The sequence below is a fragment of the Papio anubis genome, chromosome 5, assembly GCF_008728515.1.
Source record: "Papio anubis isolate 15944 chromosome 5, Panubis1.0, whole genome shotgun sequence".
NCBI lineage: Eukaryota > Metazoa > Chordata > Mammalia > Primates > Cercopithecidae > Papio > Papio anubis.
In genome coordinates, this window is record NC_044980.1 from 134,514,360 (window position 1) to 134,537,116 (window position 22,757).

Consider the following 22,757-nt stretch of genomic DNA (forward strand, 5'->3'; position numbering starts at 1 on the left):
AGGGCCTGAGGCCCCTCAGCCATGATTTAGCCTTCCTCCAACTCAGGCACAACCAGAGACAGGGCAGACCCAGGAGAGCAAGAAGTGAGAGACGGAGAGAGAGAGAGTGAGAGCAAGCAACCCAGGGTGGCCAAAGCAAGGAGTGGAAAGAGGGGAGGGAGGTAGCATCACAGGCAGAAGGCAGAACTAGGAAGCCTCTGCTCATGAGCAGGGAACCCCCTAAGAGCAGGGGTGCAGGGCAGGTCAATGAAAAGAACTTAGGAATTCCCTTGCCTCCCCCTGGGCCCCGCTCCCTGCAGGCCAGGCTGGTGATCATGGTGGGGAGACACAGGGGAGAGCCAGCTAATTGCTGGGTGTTGAGTGTTGTTGGGATGAAGGGGCTGGGGAAGGGACTTGAGGGAAGGACTTGCCCTGGGGGAAGGTGGCTGGTGTAATCAAGAGGTTCTCTGCCTTCACCCAAGGCAGGAAGGCTGAATGTTATTCCCTGCCAGGTGCTCCAGTCTGAGGTCTGTCAGAGGCAACTGTTTGAGCAGGTTGGAAGAATCAAGCCTCAGATGGGGCAGGACTTGGGTACAGCTCCACCCACCCTTTCTGGGTCATTCTTAGGAAGAAAGCCCTACAGACATGGGGCAAGGGGATACACTGCCAGACACCTCCATTTGAAGGCTGATCGGAAGGCCACTTTCCCAGAGGTGGATAGGGACATGGGGCTGGATGGCAAGATGGTAGGCTAAGATAGTGTGGGGTACAGTGGGCAGGTCTAGGATATGGCAAGAGGCAAAGAGAAGGGAAGGGGAAATTGAGGTAGGACCTGAGGACAAAGGGCTGCTTCCAGTCTCTCTCGCTTCTTCTCTCAGTTCCAGAAAATAAGAAACCAAAACTCCAAAAATAGAGAACTTTATTGTCAGGGTCAAGGGCACGTGGGACCCAGCCCCAGAAGCCTAGTGGTGAGGAAGAGGTTAATGCACAATACACACAGAAGGCACAATGGCGAGGTCCCCTCCCCTGGCAGACTCCCCACTCAGTTATCCACGGGACCCCCGGTCTCCCTGTTTCCCTCCTAGAGAAGCACCTAGGGCTGGTCTCACATAGAGACCTAGGTTTGGAGTAGACTTCTTCCCCATTTCCCTCCCCACTTCTGCTCACCTGCCCACCACCCCCAACACACAAGGCCCAGCAGCTGGTTCAGGGCAAGTCACAGGCCTCTCCCCAGTGGGGAGAGGGCAGGGAGGAGACCACAGAGCACACCCTCCCTTAATCTTCACTCAGCCTAATCCCTGTGCCTGGGTGAGGCAGCAGTGTTATTACCAAGGCCCCACCTCCCACTGCTGGCTCAGGCTGGCCCCCACACTGGCAGGAACAGTAAACCTGCTCCATCACTCCCACACCTCAGTCCAGATGGCTCCGTGGTAGGGGTGGGGTAGGGGCTGGGGTGTGCTGAGCTGAAAGGGCTGGCCTACCTGCTTGCTGGGGTATTTGGGGGGGTTGGTGCGGTAGCTGTAGTCGGAGTACTGCTCAGAGCCCGTGGACGTGGTGTCCCCGGTGCCCACAAATGTGTTTGCAGGTGGCAAGTCCTGTACCACCTGGTGCTTCTTGGAGGCTGAGGGTGACTGGGGCTGCAGCTGGATGGAAGGCAGTGGGGAGTTAGAGCGGTAGTGGCGGCCCAGGTCAGGGCTGCCTGGTGGGTAGTTGAGGGGCAGGTGGATGCGGGGACTGTCCCCAGGGGCATCGCTCATCAGGTTGAACTTGAGGGACTTCTGCAGCCCGGCCTCATCCTCGTCCTCCACTGGCTTCACGGGCTTTGGGGACTTGCTCTTCTTGCCCTTGCTTTTGTTTCCCTTGGAGGCCTTGCCACTGGGCTTGGGGGTGTACAGGTCCTTGGTCTCCTTCTTACCAGCCTGGTAACCACTTTTAGCCTCCCGCTGCCGGCAGTAGCGCACAAGAACCGCCAGGGCGATGAGCAAGGCCACGGCCACCACACCGGCCACCACACCAAAGAGAATGTTGCCACGCTGCTTGGAGCGCTCGTATTCTGGATCCCCAGCAATGTCAATATCCAGCGGTGTGTCCAGGCTGTGGCCCAGGAGGGTCTCCAGCAGCGTGCGGTTGGCCAGAGTCTCATTGACATAAAGGTGGACCAAGGCTGTGCCATAGCGTGGGGGCTTGCCGCGGTCACTGACCTTCACCACCAGGCGGTGTAGCCCATGGTGGCGCCGCTCAATCTCCTTCTCCAGGGTGATGGCACCTGAATGTGACCCAATCTGGAAGAGTCCGTAAGGGTTGCCACCTGCGATGCTGTAGATCAGCTCAGCATTGACACCAGAGTCAAAGTCCTCAGCTGCCACCTGGCTGACCGTCTCACCAAGACGTGTCTGGGGGGTCAGCAGCCGGTGAGAGGTGTTAGAAGGGGCAGTGATATAGGGTGCGTTGTCATTCTCATCCAGCACATTGATGGTGACGCCAACATAAGCTGAGCGAGGTGGGACGCCACCATCCACCGCCTTCAGCTGGAAGGTGTAGGTGCTTTGTTGCTCTCGATCGAAGCTCAGGCTAGAGAGGATAGTGCCTGTGCCATTCTGGATAACAAAGTCACCATTGTCCTGCTCCACTGAGAGCTGCACCCGGGCATTCTCCCCCTTGTCTCCATCAATGACAGTCACCATGCCCACCGGACTCAGCGCTGGCATGTTCTCCATCACTGAGAAGTTATAGCCACTCAACATAAATTTGGGGTCATTGTCATTGCAGTCCAGCACATTGACAAGGACAGTGGCTGTGCCCTGGAGGCTAGGGCTGCCCCGGTCAGCCGCCACCACCTTCAACTCATAGCTGTCCCTCTGTTCCCGATCCAGGGATGTCTTCACCTGGATCTCTCCAGTCTCGGGAGAGATGGTGAAGAGGCCCTTAGCAGCCGGCTCAGGCTCCAGAGAGTAAACCAGCTCAGCATTAGAGCCAGAGTCAGCATCACTGGCGGTGACCTCAGCAATCACTTCACCAGGCTTGTTGTTTTCCGGGAAGGCGACCTCAGTAACACTCTGAGTGAAGACAGGTGCGTTGTCATTGACGTCCACCACCTGCACCTTGAGGGAGTTGGTGCTGGAGAGTGGGGGGTTGCCAGAGTCCACAGCCACAATCTCAATGGTGTAGTCTCTGACCTTCTCGTAGTCCAGCGGGGTGGTAGTCTGCAGGAAATACTTCTTCTTGCTGTCACTGCCTGTCTCACTGGCCTGGCGCAGCTGGAAGGGCACATCACCTGCCACCACACAGGTGACAGCTGCATTCTCTCCCTCATCTCGGTCAGATACCTGCACCAGGGCCACAGCTGTCTCCTCTGCCACATCCTCTGAGATGTTAGCCATCCCATCTTGATGAGTCACTAGCCCTATGCCCCGGATCTCAATGGTGGGGGCGTTGTCATTCATGTCCTTCACGGTCACAACCACTTGGGCACGAGCACTCTTGGGGTTGGTGCCTCGGTCCTTAGCAAGCACTGAGAAGCGCAAGGTGCTTAAGTCCTCACGATCCACCGGGCCCTGAACAGTGATAAGTCCAGTGTTCCTGTCCAGTCGAAGAAGACGCCTCACAACTTCCGGTGCCTGGTGGAATGTGTATTCAATCTCTGCATTGGCACCTTGGTCTGAGTCATTGGCCTTCACCTATGGGACAGGAGAGAAAAACAAGGAGAACAGAGACGGTTTAGATCAGGGAGAGCAAATAAAGGGGCATATGTGCTGCCAATGTCCTTTCCAACAAGCATGGCAGACACAGCCAATCCAACATCGCTCCCTTTCCAGAAGCCATGTGTGTACTGCCTTTTCCCAATTCGGACACTCTGGCAGGCATTACTAACCTATTTTCCTGAAGAGCCCAAATGCAGCCTGCAAATCCTCAACAGTGCTACAGGCAACTATTGGAGATGGGACAGGGCAGAATTAAACTTCACTTGTCACTGCTGTGTGGGTCCACAAAAATACCAGGAGAGGATGAGGATCCAATAGAACTAGGGACGCCATTTCACCAATGAACCCTGCCTGAACCCTCCTGAAGAGATGGAGAGGTGTGAGTAGTAGAGGTGGTGTGTGTGCCCGTGTGAATGTGCACTACATGCACGCCTGCACACATGTATGTGTATGATTGTGTCAGAATGTGTGATTATGTGTGATATTTTTGTATGAGAAGGTATATGTTTGTATGTGTATGACTGTGTCAGAATGTGTGATTATGTGTGATTTTTGAGAGAAGGTATATGTGTTTGTGCATATGTGTGTTTGCACACATGAGTAAAGACTCACATGCCCACCTGAAGGCCCCAGGTTGTTGTATTTCTTTTGAAAGAAGTCAGGTAGCGTTGTGGGTCAGAGAAGCCCTCCAGGCCGGGCCCCAGCCACCGCTCTGTCAAACCGGGGAAACCTGTTTCAGCAGCAACTTCTCCTCCTGGCTGGCACTGGCTGGCGAGGCACCAATGCGAGGAATCCGGCCTGAGCCTGCAGCCAGGAGGGAGGGGCTGATGCAGGCCACAGAGCCTGCTGGCAGTGGGCTGGGCTCCCAGCATCAAACAATGAACTGTCTGTCCCTCTGCAGTCAGCGGGCACGCCCTCCCACGCCAACTCCGACGCGCACTCGACCCATCTCTATACAAACATGGTTGGTAATGGGGCAAGAGGACCCAGGTGGGAATGGCCATGGGGTACTACTGGGCAGGGAGAAACATGAGGGCTGGAGTTAGGTCACAGCCAGACAGAATGTGATGGCTGTGGGAAGTGAGAGGAGAATAAGCATAACTTGGTAGAGTCTCTGGGGTAACAAAACAGGAGAGTCCTGGGTTCAAATCCCAGTTATACCACTTCCCAAGTAACTGTGTGACCTTGGGCCAATTATTTAACCTCCCTAAGCCTCAGTCTAGGAACATGTGAAATGGGGATAATAATGTAACCTGTTTCACAGAACTGTGGTGAGTATCAAATGGGATAATACAGGTAAAAATGCCTGACACAGGGAAAGTGCTCCCTAAATAGCATTTATTTCTTTTTGCTTGTCCAACCTCTACCCTGCTACCCGCCTGCCTCTGAAAAATCAGTGCTAATGCAGTAGTGGGCACTGCACCGAGTGAGCCCTCCAGCCACTGCCAGTCCTCTCCTCCTTGGGAATGGGAACTCCAGCTATTCCTGTCTGGGCTTTTGCTACAGTGAAGACTCCTGGGCAACGGTTCCCCAGGTACCCTGGTCTCTGCTCACATCTCTGGGTGCCAAACCTTAACAGTTTCTCCTCCCCTCACCCCAGTTTACCTGTCACTAACTTTATGATGAGGATCCCCAGTCTCCCTTGCCTCTAGATTGGTCTTCCAGCTTATCTACCTCTTGTCTCACCTCCCTTTGTCTCTGTCTGTGACTCTTGGCTTCTGTCTCCTTTCTATCCTTGCTCACTTCTGATTCTGCCCCATTCCCACAGCCCGTTTTCTTCCATCCTCTTTTTTCAGCCCTGCTGACCTCCCTGCTTACTCTCTGCCCTACTCTCCCGCTTCACCTCACTGGGAGGTGGTAAAGCTGTTACACACCTAGGCTATGAAGCCAGACTCTTGGCTGCGGCAAAGGTGGACTCTGAACTCATTAGCTGTAGGATATCAGGCAAGTTTTCTAATCTGTATGGACTCAGTTTCTCATCTGCAAAATGGGGATAATGCTTACCTTGTACTCTAAGGATTAAATGATATAATACACATCATGTGTTTAGAACGGTGCCTGGCACATAGGCTATTATTATTTGCCATCCCCAACTGTCTGTCTCCCTTTTGTTTTTCAGTCTTTTTCCAGGTCCCAGTCTACCAGGCTCTTAAAAAAAAAAAAAAAGGCTGAAACTCCCACCCATCTCCCACTTCGACTTGAGGACCTAGGACTAAGGGTTTTCCAGGATGGGTAACGGTGTCCAGGGCAGGCCGCGCCTCCTCAGCTCCCTCACATCAAAGAGAGAGGCATCTTCAGCCCATGGGGAAGGAGAAAGGAGCTGGGGCTGGCAGGAGGCCAGAGCTGAGATGACAGCAGGAGATACACCCACCTGTCTGCAGGGACGCTTTCTTTGCTCCCTCCCAGGCCCCAGCCCCATCAAGCTGCCCAGCGCCTGGGGCAGTTCCCATGGAGGGGTGCTGAGAACTTCAGCAGAGGAAACTGACCCCCCACTGAACCCCACTGTGCCAAGCACCCCACACCTATGGGCACCCCATGCCTAAGGGAGGAGGCAGGTATATAGACACCCCAGTATGTGTTTTTAGAACACCTGGCTAAAATGATCTCATTTGATTTTGTCAGGAAGAGGCAAAATGAGGCTATTTCCTTCAGCTTCAGGAAAACCTCATCTGGCTAAAGGGAAACTTGTCCCTGGTTGGGAAGATACTCTCATCTCAGGAGAGATTCTACCTGGATAAACGGTGATTCCTTTGTTCCAACTCAGCTCACCTGGCTGGCAGAGAAGGTCTACTTGACTAGGGCGGGAGTTTCACTTCTCAGAGGTTTCCCCAGCTTGAGTCTGCTTAGGGGTGGGGGGAAACTGTTCATATGCTGCGTCACTGTCACTTAAGTAGCCTAATAGAGGAAAGTAATATCACTGCTGGGGTGGGGTGGGAAAGGCTCCCCTGGCTGAGTTTGGGGAGAAGGGGTCTCACTACAGTATTCTGGCAGCTTTTCCCCTAAGTGAAGGGAACGCTCACCTGGTTGGGTGGGCTCCCATTTCTAATGGTGGATCACCCTGACAGTTATACGGAGGGGGCCTCTCACCTGGATGACCGAGTGGCCTATGGGGCTATTCTCAGATAGTTCGGCCTCATAGGAGGGCCGCTCAAACTTGGGGGCGTTGTCATTGGTGTCGAGCACGGTGACACGCAGCAGGGCACTGCTGGCGCGTGGGGGGCTGCCGCCATCCTGCACTTTAATGGTGAGGTCGTAGGAGTCCCAGCGCTCACGGTCCAGGTTGCCCATCACAATGAGTTGTGGTTGCTTCTCCTCCTGGTCCTCTGCCACCTGCAGCCCAAATAGCTCCTGGGCCTCAGGCCCAGCCTGCAGCTCATAGGATGCCACACCGTTGGGACCAGCATCACGGTCTGAAGCCAGCGGGATGGGGAAGAGTGAGCCGATGTTGGTGTTCTCAGGGATGGCCAGAGTGATGACTGGTGAGGCGAAGTTGGGTGTGTTGTCATTGATGTCTTGTACTTCTATCTGGCCCTCTAGCAGCCGGGGGCTGCCATTCTGCACGAGGTCTGTGATAGACACCTCAAACTCCAGGATGCAGGGATCACCAGGGAGCTGGTTCTGGCATTCACGGAGCCCCTCACGGTCGATGGAGGTCTCAGTGGTGAAAATGTCACCTGTCTTCCCATCCACGCGAAGGTACGGGGCACCCACCTCTAGCTTGTACAGGTGCCCCACATCTGGAAAACCATAGTCGGCTGCGAGGCTCCCAATGAGGGTGTTGGGTGGCTGTTCCTCCGGCACCTTGTACACTACCCGAGTGGCGTGGCCTGGGGATGGAGCCAGCAGGAGCAGCAGTGCTAGCAGCATGGAGGGCAGCAGTAGCCGTTGCCCCCCAGGGCCTGGGCTGTGCCTCAGCGGCCCCATTCTGGCAGGCCCCAGAATCAGGAGGGCTGCAAGAGGAAGAGGCAAAACAGAGGCCATGAGCTGGGAAGAGAAGCCTGGCCCTGAGCTGCCCAGAGCTGGCCCCATACTCACCCTCTCCCATTGACACACGATTCTCCACAAGAGCAGTCAGTCCCAGCACAGAACCCCAATTCCAGAAACTCAGATCCCTGAATCTCATCCACAGCTGGGTGTAGCAGCAGTGTCTGCCCCAGCTGGAGGAGCCAGTAAGAGGCCTGGCATGCTTAGAGCAGCTCCCGCCCATGGAACACCCTCACCCACCTGACGCTCCCTGGGCCTGAGCCCGGCTGCCCGCCCTCTTTCCTTCTTTCCCTCCCTGCTCTCTGCTCTGTGCTTCACCCAACACCTCCTTCTCACGAGCATCCTGCCTTAGTCACCGATGGTAATTACCCTGATACTGAGATAGGGAGAGAGAGCCAGTGGAAGGGTGAGGCCTCGAGCATCCCCAGTTGGAGCACCCCTCCCCACATGCATGGTAGGAAAGAGACACAAGTACCTCCTTACACACCCCAGACCCTGGGACCATGACTTCTCACACTGGGCCCCATTAAGGTTGGCTGGAGGGAGAGGGGATGATGTCTCATTTCTCTTTATTATGAGATGCCAAGTCAGTGCATATGTATGAGGTATGATATCTCAAATCCTCTTTTTCTGACAATCACCCACGGTGCCCAGTGTTCGCCATCCCCATAAAAGGCCAGCTTGAATTGGGCAAGGCTTGTGAAAATGGTTAGGTTTGAGGAGTAGGTGTTAGCCTTCCTGACTTTCCCCCAACACATATGCCCCAGAGTGTGCACACAGGCCCCAGAGTGTGCACACAGGCCCCAGAGTGCGCACACAGGCCCCAGAGTGTGCACACATGCCCCAGAGCGTGCACACAAGCACATGAACAGTTGCTAGGGCTCCTCTCCTCCCCCTCCTGCTACCATGGGCAGGTGCGTACAAGGGAACACAGGTCAAGATTGGGGTCAGAACTGTGGTCAGGGCTGACTAGCCCTGGAATTGGCATTGGGAACTGCCCTGGCCTGTCCTTAGCAACAGGGAGCCCAGCAGGTCTAACTGGGACAGAGCTGCCAGTGATTATGACACCACCAGCCTTTCCCTGACCACTCCCCCACCCCACACGCTCTGGTGTCTGGATGAACATCTGGCTCCTATTTGACATCTATCCCCATATATCCAGCCCCTACTTCACACCTGCGTTTCCCAACCTCTGCCCTAGCCAACCACAAGCTGCACCCCCATCACCACAATAACCCCCTTCTTCTGCCCATCTCTCCTGGCTTTGAGGTCATGCATTTGCAGATCCCAGTTAGACCCAGCTACTGTCTCTGTCTTGAATGCCCCCTCCTCTCCAACGAAACCATGGCCAGTCCCTCCTCTATTCAAATCCAAAATCTTTGGATCTGCAGTTTCTTTAGAGGCTTCTGGTTCAGTCTCCTTTCCCCACTTCCTCACTTTTACCTGGAATACCTTCCCCACACCTGGAATACCCACCCCATATAATCTCACTGAGGGCAGGCTCTGGCCCTCCAGGAAGCCTTCACAGTCCTCTCCTGCCCACGGTGACCTCTCCTTCCTCCAACTCACAGCCACTTATTGTCTGCTCCAATCCCAAGGCAATGAATCATGGGGCTGACTGGGACACCGCCCGCCTGTGTTGTTCAGCTTCAGTACTGTGCACCTATTCCTGAGTTATCTGCCTCTCCAGGCAGACACAAAGCACCATGAAGGGACAAGTACTCTGTACACTCACTCATCCCCTGCCCCCCAACAATGCACCTTTGCACATCTGGGTACACTGTAGGGACTCAGTCATGCATTCAACAAATGTTTATCGGACATTTACAATATGCCAGGCTTTGTCCTGGGCACTGGGATGCAGAAGTGAACAAGACTGGTCCAATCTGCCATGACAGTGGTTCTAACTCAATGACTATTTGTTCATTTATTTTGGTTGCTTCTGTATACCATTCGGCAAATGTAAGGCAGCAGGGTGGGGAAGAGCGAGGGCTGTGCCATCAGACGGTCTGAGGCAAACCCAGCTGCTCACTTCCTGGCTGCATGACCTGAAGCAAAGATTTAGTGCCTCAGTTTCCTTATCTGTAAAATGGGGATAATACTACCTATTTCCTGGGGTGTTTGAGATACTGTGGGCTAAATGTGGTACTCAACAAAGGACTCCTTCAAAGCATTTAGCACAATTGTAGTTGTGTACCTGTTTGGAAAATGTGTTAATTGTCTGTGTTTGCTACAAGATGGTGAGCAGAAAGCAGGAGAGTTTCTATTTTGTTTGCTCCTACCTCCTCAGGGCTTAGCCCTGGACCTGGCATACAGTGGGCACTCGGCAGCTCTTGAATGACTGTTGTTATTTTGGCTCTCTGGGCTTAGCCTTTCCTGGTGTGTGACCACTGCTCTTTCACTTGCTCACTTACCCCATTCCCCTACTCCACTAAGAACTTCCTGGGGTAAAATGTAAGTCTTCTCTGTTTAGGGCACATAGCAGACTTTTCAGCAAATGTTCACTGAATGCACAGAGTCCTTAGATAAATCAAACACTTCCCCTCCTCTGTGTGGCCTTCCCCAAGCACAGGCCCGTCCCTAAAGTGTGTGCGGCTGGCCAGCCGTTATCAGATTGGTGTGAATGTTTGTTCCCGTTGCAATCTTAATCTCTTTAAAGGAAGCAGGAATTTATCTGATACTCCATTTGGATCCACCCCGCCTCCAGTCACCTCCCCTCCACCTGCATGGACCTGACACAAGGCTCATCTGACTACTTCAACCCCAATCCAAACACATCCCCAAAGGACCATCACCAGAGAACCTCATTTTCTTATGGGACTGAGTCCTGCTGCCACCCTCCTCTGCATATACAAGGTGGTATCATTGTGCACCCCAATTCTCTACGTAAGTCTTGGCAGGTGAGGCGTTATGTGGGAAGCCCACAGGAATTACCCTAAACCTGAGAATAAATAAGGCAGTCACTGTTTGCCTCTGTTCTCTCCAGATCAAGGATATTTAAGATAGTTAATCTTTTGTGGTCACATCCTCCTTCAAGAATTTTATAAAACCATGGTGCAGATTTTTCCAGGAAAAATGACTATTCACAAACTTTAGCTGCTAATTAATTCAGGGGGCCATGATCCGGCAGTCAGAGCGAATGATGTGTGGCCACTCCAAGAGCTACAAATGAAGCCCCTACCTCAGGCCTCCTCCATCTCACAGTCACAACCTGAGGCCCTATAACCTTTCAAATCTCCTAGGCAGAACAGGCACACATGCTTGTGAGACTACCTCCGCCCCCCACATGCTCTTTCTCACCCTTAGGAGTTGCCTTACCTCCAGCCAGCAAAAGAACCAGTTAAGGACTGTGGTATCTAACCTCTGAATTGGAAAGAGAAGGAGAACCACAGGATAATATCCAACTCAAGGAAGGTATAGGATGGTGGAGCTGGGGAAAGGTCCCAGAAAGTAGGAGGAATGTGGGGAAAACAGGGCTGGGGGAGAGCTGCTCACAGTGGGGAAAGGAGTTGAAGAGGCTCAGGCCCTTCAAGCATCTGGAGAGTTCCTTCAAAATGAGGATTATCTGGCCCCACCCTTAGGAATCTTTATTCAGGAGGTGGGACCTAGAGAAACCCCCAAGCAATTGTAATGCAATGGTCGGATCATCTGGGTACAACTTTAAGATAATTCCAGGGAGTTAAGAAAGGGCCTGAGGTCCTGCAAACTTTCCGTTGCCAGGCTGGAATGCAGTGGTGCGATCTGGCCTCATTGCAACCTCTGCCTGCCGGGTTCAAGCAATTCCCCTGCCTCAGCCTCCCAAGTAGCTGGTACTACAGGCGCGTGCCACCACGCCCGGCTAATTTTTTTTTTTTTTTTGTATTTTAGTAGAGACGGTGTTTCACCATGTTGGCCAGGATGGTCTCGATCTCCTGACCTTATGATCTGCACCCCCCCTCGGCCTCCCAAAGTGCTAGGATTATAGGCGTGAGCCACCGCGCCAGGCCGGGTACAGCAAACTCTTTTTTTTATTTGGTGGGGGGATGGAGTCTCGCACTGGAGTGCAGTAGCTCAATCTCGGCTCACTGCAAGCTCTGCCTCCCAGGTTCATGCCATTCTCCTGCCTCAGCCTCCCGAGTAGCTGGAACTACAGGCGCTCACCATCACGCCCGGCTAATTTTTTGTATTATTTAGTAGAGATAGGGTTTCACCATGTTAGCCAGGATGGTCTCGATCTCCTGACCTTGTGATCCGCCTGCCTGGGCCTCCCAAAGTGCTGGGATTACAGGCATGAGCCACCGCCGCACCCAGCCCCTGCAAACTCTTATCATCACCTTTGCCATCCATCATCATCACTCATTATCATCTCAGCAAACACTAAGATTCTACTCAGTACTAAGCATTTTACACACATGATCTCTTTCCTCCCAACCCTCTGAAATGGGTACTGTTTATTATTACACTCCTTCCCATACTACAGATGATCAAATGCGGGCTGAGAAAGAATAAACTGTCTCAAGTCACAGAAGTAGTATGTGGAAGAGCCAGGACTTGAGAAATAAGAATGCCTCTTCACATCCCAGAGTCTGGGGGAAAGGAACAGAAATATCTGAGGCTAGAATCTGATGCTTGTTATGTCACACCCACCTCCCCACCATTCTTGGACTGCCAACCTTGCCCAGTAAGTAGGGAATAAGGAAGAGTGGGCCTAAGGGTCAAGGAATGGATGAGCCCAGGCTTCCTAGGCTGCTGCTGTCCACACAGGGGCCTGTAGAGATGCAGGGAGAGAGCCAGGGTGGCCTGGAAGGGCAGGAGCAGCAATAAGGAGGCCTTCCCTCACCCCTGCCCCCATCATCTCTGAACTTTGTCCCCAGCAGTTGGGCACTGGGAGTCATTAGTCCCACACAGCAGCCTTTGATACATGCAGTGCCTTATCTGCCCTTCCCCAGGCCCTGACTGCCTTCCTGGGCAACGGTGCCCCACCTCCCCCCAGTGACGTGGGCACCCAGGACCCTGAGAAGCCTCAGGGGGAACAGGCACAGGGACTCATGTCCCTCAGATAGAGGAGGAGAAGTGTCATCAGGGGTGTAGGAGTAAGGGATAAGAAGGGGACGGAGTCCCAGAAAAGCCAAAGGAAATACTATCTATGTCAACATCTGGGAAGGGATGGGAACAGAGGTGAGGGTTCACCCGGAAACATCATTTCCAGCCCACCCTGGGGACTAAGGTCCATTGTGCTGAGTGCTGTGGCCAGAGAGAAAAAACACACACAGAGGCAGCCACGACTGTCCCAGTAGCCAGGTCAGCTCTGACTTCCCACCCTCACTCCAGCACTGTTACACAACGGTCAATGCCGCGGGCACAAAACACCAAGGGACAAAGGGACTGTCTGGGGGAAGAGGGGAAGCAAATGGGGCTGTGTGGGGTGGAGCTGAACAGAAGCCTCCCACTGAAAGCAAGTGTGCAGACCTCAGCTCCTCTCCCCTCTCTCCCACAACCCTCTATTAGCCTCTGCAGGGCTTCTGGGCACCTGCATGCTTGAGTCAGATTGTTGGGGTTAGAACCCTCGCTCCACCACTTCCTAGCTGTGTGACGTTAACCAAGTGAATTTACTTTTCTGAACCTGTTTCCATACTGTGAAATGGAAATAATGAATCCTGCCTCTTGAAATTATTTGGGAGAATTAAATGAGATCTCATGCCTATAAGGTCTGTTACATTAAGGTCTATTTACATCACATGTAAAGGACAAATCATTTTTTTCTAAGTCTTCCAATTGCTGAATAGACCATTTTATTTCCAGCATCAGGCACACAGTGGGTGCCCCTTTGTTGGATGAATAAACAAGCCAATCCCTCGCTGCCTTGTAAGTCCTATGAAGGCAATGATGGTACGCATCTTACTACTGCATCCTCACCACCCACCATGGGCCCTGGCAGATAAAAGGTGCTCAATACATTGTTGAACAGAATCTCTGCACCAACTATGCTTGCTCACGGAAGGGGCAGCCCTCACCTTCTCCTTCTTTCCCCACACTCCTCCCTGAACCTTGATTCCCACTTAGCTCCTCCCCCACCCTCGTAGGCCCCCTCCTGGCCCTTCAACCCCCTTCTTCCCAGCAGTAAGGTTACTATCGCTTGCCCAGCTTCTCTGCAGAAGTAGCCACAGCAGCAGCCTCTCTGCTAAGAATATGCCAGACCAGCAAGACACCCCCTTCCAGCTCAAGTCCCTTTTGGAATTGGGAATTGGAGGTGGGTAGGAAAAGGGGTAAAAACTAAATGCGGCCAGAACTGAATCCAGACTTGCCTCCCTATCACACTGCCTCTGGCCACCTCTGGGGGCCCGTCTCCCTCTCCCCTCGATTCTACCCCATGCCCTAGTCTAGTTGTAATTACAGGTTCCAATACCCCCAGACCTTCACGTCAATAAAGTAACACCACTACCCCCGCGCCCCTCCTCCCAAACACAGCTAGACATCCGGGTTGTCATAAAAACTTTCTGGGTGGCCCCCTTTCCTGGCAGCTCCCGAGGGTTGACCCAGAACAGGTGCTAGAAGGCTCGCGGCGTCCTCCTGCACGAAGTCCTGGACTCTGCCAACCCCAGCAGCCCCAGTCCGCACCGCCTTGGTGAGCGGGCGCTCCCAGCACACACCCAGCGCGCGGAGCGACTCCTCCCAGAGGACGCCGACTCTGTGTGTGTGTGTGTGTGTGTGTGTGTGTGTGTGTGTGTTGCGGGGATTGGGGGGTGGCGGAGGACGGCGGCAGTTTCCTGGGCTCTGGTGGCCCAACCCCCACCCTGGCAGCAACTGGCCTCCAGGAACCCAAGGCAAGACTAGGGCGCGGCGTGTTGAGAACGCGCCTCGGCTAGTTGGGGGAGCCCTTGAGCCCCCCGCACCCAGGCCACCGCGGGGAATCCCTCCTCTCCGGCATCTCCGGCCTCGGCCTGGGGTCCCCCGCAAGCCGGCGCCGGCGCGAGCAGCGCAGCGGGAGCCGGGAGGGGGCAGGGAGGGAGCCGGCGCTGGAATCACAAAGCCGCGAACCCGGCTAGGCGGGGACATTCTCATAAAACCGACCCTTTCGTGGCGAGCGGAGGGGGGATTTTACCCTACGCTCAATCCTCCAAGGCCTCAGTGCCGCCCTCAGTCTTTCCTGGCAGAAGAAATAGTAGCCGACCACTGTTGGGGAAACTGAGGCCATAAGTCTGACTTACAGAGGGTAGCTGGGGGGGAAAGGGTGCGAGACCACCTCGCCTACAAATTTTGCTCCTGTGCCTGCCGCGATCTTCCTTCTGGCTCCAGGGCCTGCCCGCGCACACACTGGCCTACAGCGCAGAATAGGCGGAGGGAGCGCCCAGGTGTGAGACGAACCAAGGTGTGCGGGACCCACCAAGGTGTGTGGGACCCACCAAGGTGTGTGGGACCCAGGTGTGCTGGAGACCCAGATGGCTCAGAAAACTCAGCTAAATGTCCGGAAGAGGGTCGCAATCACTGTCCCAGGCTAGCACCCTCTGCAAATGAACCTGGGGCCCCGGAGCCCTGGGGAGGCGGGATGGCTGGGCCATCCAGGTCCAGTTTGTTCCCGGAACACCGGCCGGTTCGGCCCGGGAGTCGGGGTTGGGGAGGCGCCGGCAGGGAACCAGGCTTCCCGCTGTGCCGATATTTACAATAACAATGTCGCGATTAAGGTGGCGGGGCGCTTGGGGCTCGCCGAGCGACCCCGGCGGCTTCTGCCTGAATCTGGACTCCGAGGGAGAGGAACGGAGTGTGTGTGTTTGTGTGTATGAGCTGCAGGGTGTAATTGAAAAGTAAAACTTTTAGGCCCTCCCCGTAAATGGTTCTGTTTGTTCGTGGCGCAGGCAGAGTTTGTTGCAAGGCTTGATGTAAGACTTGTTACTAAATGATTAACTGCCTTTGTTCTGCTTCTGTAAAACTGCTTTCCCGCCCTCTGAACTGTAAAACAAGCCCTGCCTCAGCCGGAAATTCCAACCCATGCTAAGGTGGCGGGCCCGATCGCTGCAACCCAGACCCAAGGTTGCATCAGCGAAACTGCATTCCCCAGACCTCCCGGGGCTAGTACCTATCCCACCCCTTTGCGTCGCCAAATGAAAAAGACACCTGGCCTCGAGGTTACAAAGAGGCCAATCAATATACAATATGCAAATAAAGCCCTAAACGCTATAAAGAGATGTATCGCCACAAATCAGGGCTCTCTCTTCCCTCATTCCTTCCGAGGTGGGAGGGCCCTGGTGCACCAGTAAATGACTTTTCTGCCGAAATTTGTGTGTTGGGTGGTTCCTCGCGCCGACTCTCAAACCCTAAGGAACTGATTCTAACATCCTGGGGAATGCGTCCGAGTTTGAGAGGCGGCCAGGGACTACCAGCCTTTCCTTTCGGCAGAAACCGCGCGGCCAGCCACCGGTGGCGGACGACAGGACGTGCCCATGTGTAGTCCGGGTGCTTTTGCTTTTTGTTTTGTCTTTAATCTCTGAGGGTCGGCCAACCTCCCGTAGGAGTGTAGAGGAGGACAGACGTGTCCTGGACCCTCACACTCCTCCGACCCGGGGACCCGGCGGTCGTCTGGAGCTGATGACACCGTCAGCCTCCGCACCTCAAATCCTGAGGCGGACCCCCACCACCATCTGAATCACTTGTGGTACTTTGGCGCCATTCTCTGGCCACGCAGCTCCTCTGTTTTTTGTCTGGTTTGTGTTGTCACTGTTGTCTTATGTGTGTGTATGAGCCCTAGGACGGGACAATGGGACAGACGCTAACAACTCCTCTATCTTTGACTTTTGACACACTTTTCAGACGTCCGGGCCCAGGAGCCCACAATCTTTCCGTAGGAGTCCGAAAAGGACGATGGCAAGCTCTGCTCGTCCGAGTGGCCCACCCTTCATGTCAGGGTGGCCCGGGACCGGAACTTTGACCTCTCCGTTATTTTTGGAGTTAAGACAAAGACTGACCTACAGGCCCGGCTAAAGGACTACAAGAAGAGTACAGACCCAAATCTGGGCCCCTTGGCAGAACTGTACCGGCCAGGACATTCGCAGACCAGCCACCCCACCAGGTGGGGGACTCCGTCTACGTTAGACGACACCGTTCTCAGGGACTGGAGCCTCGGTGGAAAGGACCCTACATTGTTCTCCTGACCACACCCACAGCCATAAGGTTGACCGGAATCGCCACTTGGATTCACGCATCCCACGCCAAAGGCTGCTCCAGGGACCCGCCTGGACCGGCGTCATCCGGAACTTAGGCTCCACACCGCTCCGGAGACCCCTTAAGATAAGACTCTCACGCACTTGACTTCTGCCCCTGTCCTCCTACCCGCGCGGTACATGTAGTAACCCCTCACATAGTCAAGATGAATTCACAACAAAGATAATCTTCTTATACAAACCTAGTACTGGTCTACGCGGGGTTTGACGACCCTCGCAAAGCCATAGAATTGAGTACAAAAGCGATATGGCCGACCATGCGATTGCAGCGGAGGACAGTGTCCAGGCTTGCCGTCAGATTGAGACAAGTCAAGTGACTTGCTCGAGGCAGAGACAGCTTACTTAATGCCCGACCAAAGATGGAAATGCAAGTTAATTCCAAAGACTACCTCCCTAGCGGGCCACTCCAGAGTGCCCCTGTAGTTCTTACCAGTCCTCAGTACACAGTTCTTGTTATACCTCATACCAACAATGCAGATCAGGCAATAAGACATATTATACGGCTACTCTGCTAAAAGCACAAGCCTGGGGGCACCAGTGATGTACAAGTATTAGGATCCACCAACAAACTTATACAATCTCCCTGTAATGGCATAAAGGACCCAGTCTATTTGCTGGAGCACTACGGCTCCTATCCACGTCTCTGATGGAGGAGGTCCATTAGACACCACAAGAATTAAGTGTTCGGAGAAAACTGGAAAGAAATTCATAAAGCCCTATATCCTGAACTTCGGTACCACCCTTTGGCCTTGCCTAAGGTTAGAGATAACCTCATGGTCGATGCCCAGACTTTGAAAGCATTCTCAATGCCACTTACAGCTTACTCCTAATGTCCAACACGAGCCTGGTCGACGACTGTTGGCTTTGTTTACATAGGTCCCCTACTCTTCTCGCAATACCTAACTTCCCATTATCCTACGTAACTTGCTCCTCGGTTATCTCTTGTTTAATAATTCCCCCCTTCTAGTTCAACCGTGCAGTTTTCCAATTCATCTTGCCTCTTTTTCCCCCTCCTACAACAGTACAGAAGAAATAGATCCTGAGCCATGTTGCCTTCAGCAACTGTACCTCCACGCAATGTCGCCGGTCCTATATGGCTGTAAATGGTTCGGTCAATATACCAATGGCAATAACATGGCATACCTTATCTACCCACGAACTGGACGGGGCTTTGCGTCCCTAGCAGCTCCTCCCGACATTGACATCATTCCGGAGATGAACCGGTCCCCTATCCCTGCTATTGATCATTTTATATATGAACCTAAACGGGCCGCTGGTTTATTCCTTTACTAGCTGGGCTAGGGATCACCACAGCCTTCACAACAGGGCTACAAGCCTAGGTGTCTCTGTGACCCAATATACAAAATTATCTAATCAACTAATTTCTGATGTACCGTCTTATCCGGCACCATACAAGATCTGCAGATCAAGTAGACTCATTAGCCGAAGTGGTTCTCCAGAACAGAAGGGGCTGGTCTACTTACAGCAAGAACAAGGAGGAATCTGTTTAGCCCTGCAAGAAAAAATGCTGCTTTTATGCTAACAAATCAGGGATTGTGAGACGAAATAAAAAACCTTACAAGAAGAACTAGAAAGACACAGAAAGATCTAGCTTCCAACCCACTTTGGACTGGGCTAAGGGCTCCTCCCTTACCTCCTGCCCTTTCTTGGCCCTCTACTTACCCTCCTGCTCTTACTCACCATCGGGCCGTGCATTTTTAACCGTCTAACCGCTTTTATTAATGATAAATTAAACATACACGCTATGGTGCTAACCCATGAGTATCAAGTGCTCAGAACCGATGAAGAAGCTCAAGATTGAGCCTCTAAGACACAAAGAAAAGGGGGAAAATGAAAAGGAAATGAAACTTTTAGGCCCTCCCCGTAAATGGTTCTGTTTGTTCGTGGCGCGAGGCAGAGTTTGTTGCAAGAAGCGATGTAAGACTTCCAAACCAGTATGCTAAGGTGGCGGGGGCCCGATCGCTGCAACCCAGACCCAAGGTTGCATCAGCAAAGAAACTGCATTCCCCAGACCTCCCCGGGGCTGTGCCTATCCACCCCTTTGCGTCGCCAAATAGAAAAAAGACACCTGGCCTCGAGGTTACAAAGAGGCCAATCAATAACCTGTATGCAAATAAAGCCTAAACGCTATAAAGAGATGTATCGCCGTCGGGGCTCTCTCCCCTCATTCCTTCCAGGTGGGAGGGCCCTGGTGCACCAGTAAATGACTTTCTGCCGAAATTTGTGTGTTGGGTGGTACCTCGCGCCGACTCTCAAACCCTAAGGAACTTGATTCTAACATAATGTAATGTGACACTGTTGGTTTAAGGTGTGTGTGACACCCAGTGTTAAGATGGGTGAAGCAGTGGATTCTGTGTTTGTGGCTGTGAGGCTCTGCTGTTGGTGCCACTTCCTGTGTTAGGGTGTGTGCCGTCAAGCTTGTGCTGAAATACTGGGTTGTGTGTTTGTGTGGGTGCAGTAGAGGGGTGCAAGGAGACCTGTGCTGTGTACCTATATTCTGGCCAAGAAGTGGGTGAGATAATATATGTTAGGGTGTGTTCCTTAAAGGAATGTGGGGGGTGGCTAGGTTTTGGAGGGTTCGTGTAGTCAACTGTGGCTGTGACACTCGTACATGAGGGCACGAGACTGTGTTTGTGTGTCCACGTCGCGGGGTGTCACACCCGGTTGTGTTGTTGCTCTGTAAAGCCACGGGTTGCGTGTCCGTGCTGCTGATCGTGCAGACACTGAAGCGGATTCTGAGCTGGTGACGGTGCCCCAGTGGGCGCTGGTGTGCAGGAGGTATGTCTGTGTGCACATATGTACGGATGTATGTCTGTGTGTATATATGTCCACGGTCTGGCCCTCTGGGTGCCCGCGGGAAGCTGGAAGCGGCTGAGTGAGCCGAGCTAGTTGCCCAACAAGTGTGTATGTATGTGTTGTGGATAAGGGTCCCTGCCTGCTCCGTCCTCCGAGAGCCCCCCATCAAACTGGGGGCCGCGCGCTTCCCCAAACCCAGCCTCCACGCCGCGCGCTCCTGGAGTCTCCTTATCCCGGTCTCTCTGAGACCTCCCAGGTTCGGGACGCGGGGACTGGGGTCCCCTCCCTGGGCTTCTCGCCGCGGACCTGGGAGACCGGAATCCCTCGGCCGCATCCCCGACTCTGGGCTCCCAGCCGCCCCCACCTCAGCACCCTCGCGCCGAGCTCGGGCTAGGCCCCCGCGGCCTCGCTCCGCCGAGCGCCCCTCCCTCAGCTCCCGCCGGCCATGACCGCTTCGGGCCCCAAGCCGCTGCAGCCTCCACCGCCACCGGATCCTTACCCGCCTCCGGGCAGCGCCGGTCGCCCGCCCCGCTGTCCATGAGCCGCCGCCGGCCCCGGCCCGGGCTGCGGCTCCGCACGGCTGGGGCTGGCGCTGCGGTTCGGGCTCCGGCTCCGGCTGGCTCTGGGCGCAGCAGCCCGGCGGCTTTGCGTCCGCGCCGCGCTCCGGCTCCCCGAGTGTGTGAGGCGGCGGCGGCGGCGGCGGCGGCGGCGGCGGAGCCAGCAGAGAGCGGAGCGCACAGCCCGGCCCGCCCCCTCCCTCCCTCCTCCCTCCCGGCCCGCCCGCCTCCCCGCCCCCCCTTCGGCCGGGAGGTGGAGCTCGGGACCGCTCCGGTCCGGCTGGGAGGGGACCCCAAGCACCGCTCCCTAAAGCCTGGACCCCTCCCTTTGCTATCTCTTCACTACCCGACGCCCAGTACACAGGCCGTCCCCTCCTCTGCGCTTCACCTTACACTTATCCCACCCAAGCCTCCATCTAGGACCGCTCCTGAATTCCCCTCCTTACCCTACTCAAACACCTGTCCCCAGCTCTGTCTGCCCCCTGGGAAGTCGAGGCAAGGGAAGTGTCTCCCACAGCGCCTTCTTCCCTGGGCACCTGCTCCTCCATATCCACCCTCTTCCCGCCCAGATCCCCGATCACCCTGTGTGGCCCTCCCTTCCCACTGCGCTCGGGGAAAGTCCACCCCTCCCCCTCCGGCCGAAGCCGCAGAGCGGTCAGCCTAGGTGGCCGCAGCAAGCCGTGGGGGTGGGGCTATGGAGGGGACCGTGGGAGGAGGAGGCTAATGGGACCCGGGGGCTCTAGAGTGAGGATGGGGAAGATACACAAGCTGAAGACGAAGTGCTGCGCCTGAGCTCAGGCTATTCGAGGGTCCCCTGATCACCTGCCCTCTGGGCGGCGTAGTGCTGCGGCCACCCGTATTTGCCAGTGACTTACATTATACAGTCACCGGGTCCCTGCCCCCCGAGGCCGCGCAGTGTCACGGCCTGTGTCACACGCCCTCGCAGTGCCACACGCTCCCTATCACACTCACACTCACCAAATCACACACGGTGTCACACGCAGTGTCTCACACACTCCAATACTAGGTTTCTCCCATTCAGATCTGGCTCTCTGGCGCCATCTAGAGGTCTTCGAGCAGCTTGGGCACTCCCTCTCCTGCGCTCGTGGTTTGGTAACCCAGGCTGCCAAGTGTCCCAGTTCAACAGGACCTCCTGCCTTCTTCGCCTGCATGCCCAGGCAGAGTGTTCGAGATCAAAAGAATGAGGAAAGCTATCCCTAGCCAGGCCTAGTGCTGCGTGAGGAAAGGGTCTCGTTATGGGATGATCAGTTGCTGGGCCCCTTTTTGCCATAGCCTCTGACTCCCCATCTCTGTCCTTCCCCATTTCCCTGTTCCTACCACTCTTCTGTGCCTTTCCTCTTTCTTCTACTTCCTTCTCTTCTCAGCTCTGGCCTCTCTCGGTGGGATGCTCTTCAGGGTAAGAGTGGAATCTCTGGCTAGCTAAGGGGGCAAGCAAAGTCTGTGCAAGATCTCTCCCAGAGCAGCCCCCCTTAACTGGACTCCTTTTCTGGCCTGGGCCCTGCTCTATCCCTCAGCCCCAGGAGCCCAGGGGCGGGGCTCTAAATGGGAGATGGGATAATCTGCTGAAAGAGGGGGGAGGGTCTGTCCTGTAAGTAGCTTCTTTCTGTCTCACCAAAGCTCATACTCTCCACATCATTGAGCACAGCTCCGAGGAGGGAATCAGTGGCCCAGAGAGAAGAAATCTTCCACAGAAGAGCTGCCCCAGTCTCCCTGCCCCCAGCGTGTGCCCGCTGCCCAATGCAGCAAACCCTCCCCAGTCTGCTTGCTGGGAGCCATTCAAAGGCTCCTCTGTTCTCCTCCCTTGCTCAGGGCTGAGCAGGCTCAGCAGCCGCAGAGCTGGGCAGGAAATGCTAATCTCCCAGATGTTCTCCTCCATCCTTCCTGCTCCACCACCATCAAACTCAAATTCTGCACCAAGTGGTAGGAGCAGAACTGGGCCAGAGAAGCAGCACCAGGGTGTGCCTACTCTTCTCCCTACTCCCCAGCCCCTCCTACCCCAGCTGCCAGGCTGGGCTCTGTGCCCCTGAGTCAGGGGCAATGTAGATATGAGAATTGGGGCCTTTTTTCCCCAGGAAGGAGGGCAGGTGAGCAAGCAGGGACTGGGAGGACGGTTGGGGAGCAAGGGCGGTGGCATTTGAAGAGGAGAGAAGTCAGACTTTTGGCCCTGTACCAAAGTGGGAGGAGGACCTGCTTGGCAAGTGAAGCATTGGGGGTAGCTCCTGAAACTGATGGTGCCTGAGTTCCAGCTGAGACTGTGGTCAGGGATTGGAACCAGGTGATGCCGGGTATGGGAATGGTTGGGGTGCTTGCTGTGATATCTGTGTACCTGGGATGGGCTGTGGCTAAGTGAACTAGGATGCTGTAGGACCTGGAACTGTAACACCAAGCCTGCTGCCTCTGATTGTAGTTGGGACACTTGCAATGCTCTGATGCTGGTGTGCCTAGGCTATAGCCAATAAGATTACCTGAGAAGCTATCACCAAGCTGTGTGTATATGGGCGTGT

General features: G+C 54.6%; 1 protein-coding gene across 3 annotated transcripts in view; it reads right to left on the reverse strand.

The window, feature by feature from the left end:
• PCDH1 (protocadherin 1) overlaps nucleotides 1-20,351 on the reverse strand; it is a 32,525-nt gene extending 12,174 nt beyond the window's left edge. The window contains exons 1-3 of one of the 3 annotated variants that reach the window (XM_003900267.4): nucleotides 20,175-20,351; nucleotides 6,768-7,630; nucleotides 1,461-3,656 (exon numbers count right to left, since the gene is read on the reverse strand). In XM_003900267.4, coding sequence (XP_003900316.1) covers nucleotides 1,461-3,656; nucleotides 6,768-7,630; nucleotides 20,175-20,214 — 3,099 coding nt within the window. In that variant the 5' untranslated portion in view covers nucleotides 20,215-20,351. Of the gene's footprint in view, nucleotides 1-1,460; nucleotides 3,657-6,767; nucleotides 7,631-7,715; nucleotides 7,912-20,174 lie in introns of those variants that run through there. The other 2 variants (XM_009209271.4, XM_009209273.4) reach the window with 2 other exon arrangements.
• Between the last annotated feature and the right edge of the window lie 2,406 nt (nucleotides 20,352-22,757).